The sequence below is a fragment of the Vitis riparia genome, chromosome 1, assembly GCF_004353265.1.
Source record: "Vitis riparia cultivar Riparia Gloire de Montpellier isolate 1030 chromosome 1, EGFV_Vit.rip_1.0, whole genome shotgun sequence".
NCBI classification, from domain to species: Eukaryota; Viridiplantae; Streptophyta; class Magnoliopsida; order Vitales; family Vitaceae; genus Vitis; species Vitis riparia.
Genome location: NC_048431.1, coordinates 9120120 through 9122332, shown reverse-complemented (window position 1 = coordinate 9122332; position 2213 = coordinate 9120120). Strand labels below are relative to the sequence as shown.

Here is a 2213-nt window from a genome sequence, read left to right as displayed (position 1 = left end):
TCGAAACAGAAAACTAAATGCTTCCAAAAGCGTGACAGCAAAAACGCTGCGTTTTAGGTGTGATATATATATATATATTTTTTTTTACTTTTAATATTTTTAAATTTAAGGTAATAATTTTTTTTATTCCTCAGTTTTTTTTTCTCATTTTTAAAATCATTATCTTTTCATCAATACACTCTTTTACGAGTTCATGTATTATTATATAATATATATATATATATATATATATATATATATATATATATATATATATATATATATATATACTTTTAATATTTTTAAATTTAAGGTAATTATTTTTTTTTATTCCTCAGTTTTTTTTTTCTCATTTTTAAAATCATTATCTTTTCATCAATACAATCTTTTACGAGTTCATGTATTTTTATATAAAATTATCCTATTTTCCATTTTTTTAAAAATCTATCTAAAAATTTTATTAAAACTCTTTTAACAAATCGTAGAAGTTTTCTTTTTAATGATTTAATAACCTAACCATAATTTGACCTAAAGTCATATTCCATCATTACGTGCAATTTGATATTAAGTTTTTTTCAAATATATATATTTAATAAACGTCTTTTTAATTTATATTTGTTTAATTAATGTAAAATAAAATAAAATAAATTATTTTATTTATTATCATATTTTATCATCAATTAAATATATAATAAGATAAATTATATGATATATTATTTCATTTTTTTTATTTTTATCCTATGCTTATAAAGTATTATATATACCATACAATTATTTTTTTATGTTAGGAAAACAAGTAATTTTAATTAAAATAAGTTAAATTTGTAGTTTTATATACATCATTTTATGTAATTAAAAACATAATATAATATTTTATTTATAAATTTAAAAAAAATTAAGAAAAAAAAAAGTTCTTATCCTTCTGTAACGTAAAAATAATGAAAAAAAAAACCGTCGAGAAAAAGGGTATAATCTACACCGAGTTGATAATGAATTTATTATTGTAGTTATGTTATAAATGGAAACAGAACTTATTAAAAATGGAAAAACCTTGCACGAAGCCGATGTGAAGATGGAAGTGAACAAAATGGACTAAAATGCAAACGTGGAGGGTCGAGATGGAGGGAGGCAGCGCCCACTGTTTGAAATATATTAGCAGTAACGAGGGATGAAGATGACCACGTCACACCTTGGCTGCATCACCGCTTAACTCCCTCTCTCTCCTCAACACATCCCAGATTACGTGTCCACCACCTACGCCCTTCTGTTCATGCAAACCTGCATCAGACAAACACCACCCACGTGACCCCCCCTGCCTCTTTCTCACTACTCACCTCCACCACCTTCTCCTTCAAATCCTTCAACTCCCAAGTCCCACACTACCACCAACCACAGAAGCCCAAAAACCAGTTTGATCCGAAATGGCTCATCAAGACCAGCCTCAGAAAACCCAGCTTTCTTATCAGCTCATCAAGACCTCAACCGCAGCCACCATCGGCGGCTCCTGCATGGTTCTCTCCGGCCTCACCCTCGCCGGGACCGTGATCGCCCTGGTGGTGGCCACGCCGCTGCTGGTGATATTCAGCCCTGTGCTGGTGCCGGCGGCCATAACGGTGTTCTTAGCGGCAAGTGGGCTGGTGGCGTCGGGAGGATTTGGAGTTAGCGCAGTGTCGGTGTTTTTATGGCTGTACAAATACGTAAGGGGACAGCACCCAGTTGGTGCAGACAAGCTGGATCGCGCACGAGACAAGCTGACGGGCAAGGCCATGGAGGTGAAGGAGCGGGCGGCAGAGCAGATTGGCACTAGAGGAACGCAGGGTTGATGTTGCAGGTTCCTGGAAGCCACTGTCATGGAAGAAGGAAGGGATTTGGGTGTTGTGTTTGTAATAATTTGCTCTAGGTTTGTTTCTTCCTGAAGTACTAGTTTATGTTTGATGTTGTGTGTCTGTGTTTGTCTTCTGTGTTCATGTTCCTCTGTGATGTATGCTTATGAATTATTTTCAATAAAACAAAAATCCAGGGTGCAAATTTCTTCTGAAGTATCAGGAGAAAGTCTGGTGGGTTTAACTTCGTACTCCTGCTATTCAAAAGTGATTTAAAATAGGCATATATCGAATCAACTTAGCTTTTGGGCAATGGAACGGCGGGGGCGGCAGCCACAATCATGATGCGGTAACTAAAAAATTGAAAACACTCATGAACTATGGTGCAATTTAAAAATAAAAAATTACCAC

General features: G+C 34.1%; 1 protein-coding gene across 1 annotated transcript; it reads left to right on the top strand.

The window, feature by feature from the left end:
* Window positions 1-1167: 1167 nt before the first annotated feature.
* Window positions 1168-2053, top strand: LOC117918799 (oleosin 1-like). The gene has a single exon (XM_034835697.1). It carries the CDS (start codon window positions 1401-1403, stop codon window positions 1800-1802), a length of 402 nt encoding a protein of 133 aa, XP_034691588.1. The 5' UTR covers window positions 1168-1400; the 3' UTR covers window positions 1803-2053.
* Window positions 2054-2213: the final 160 nt, after the last annotated feature.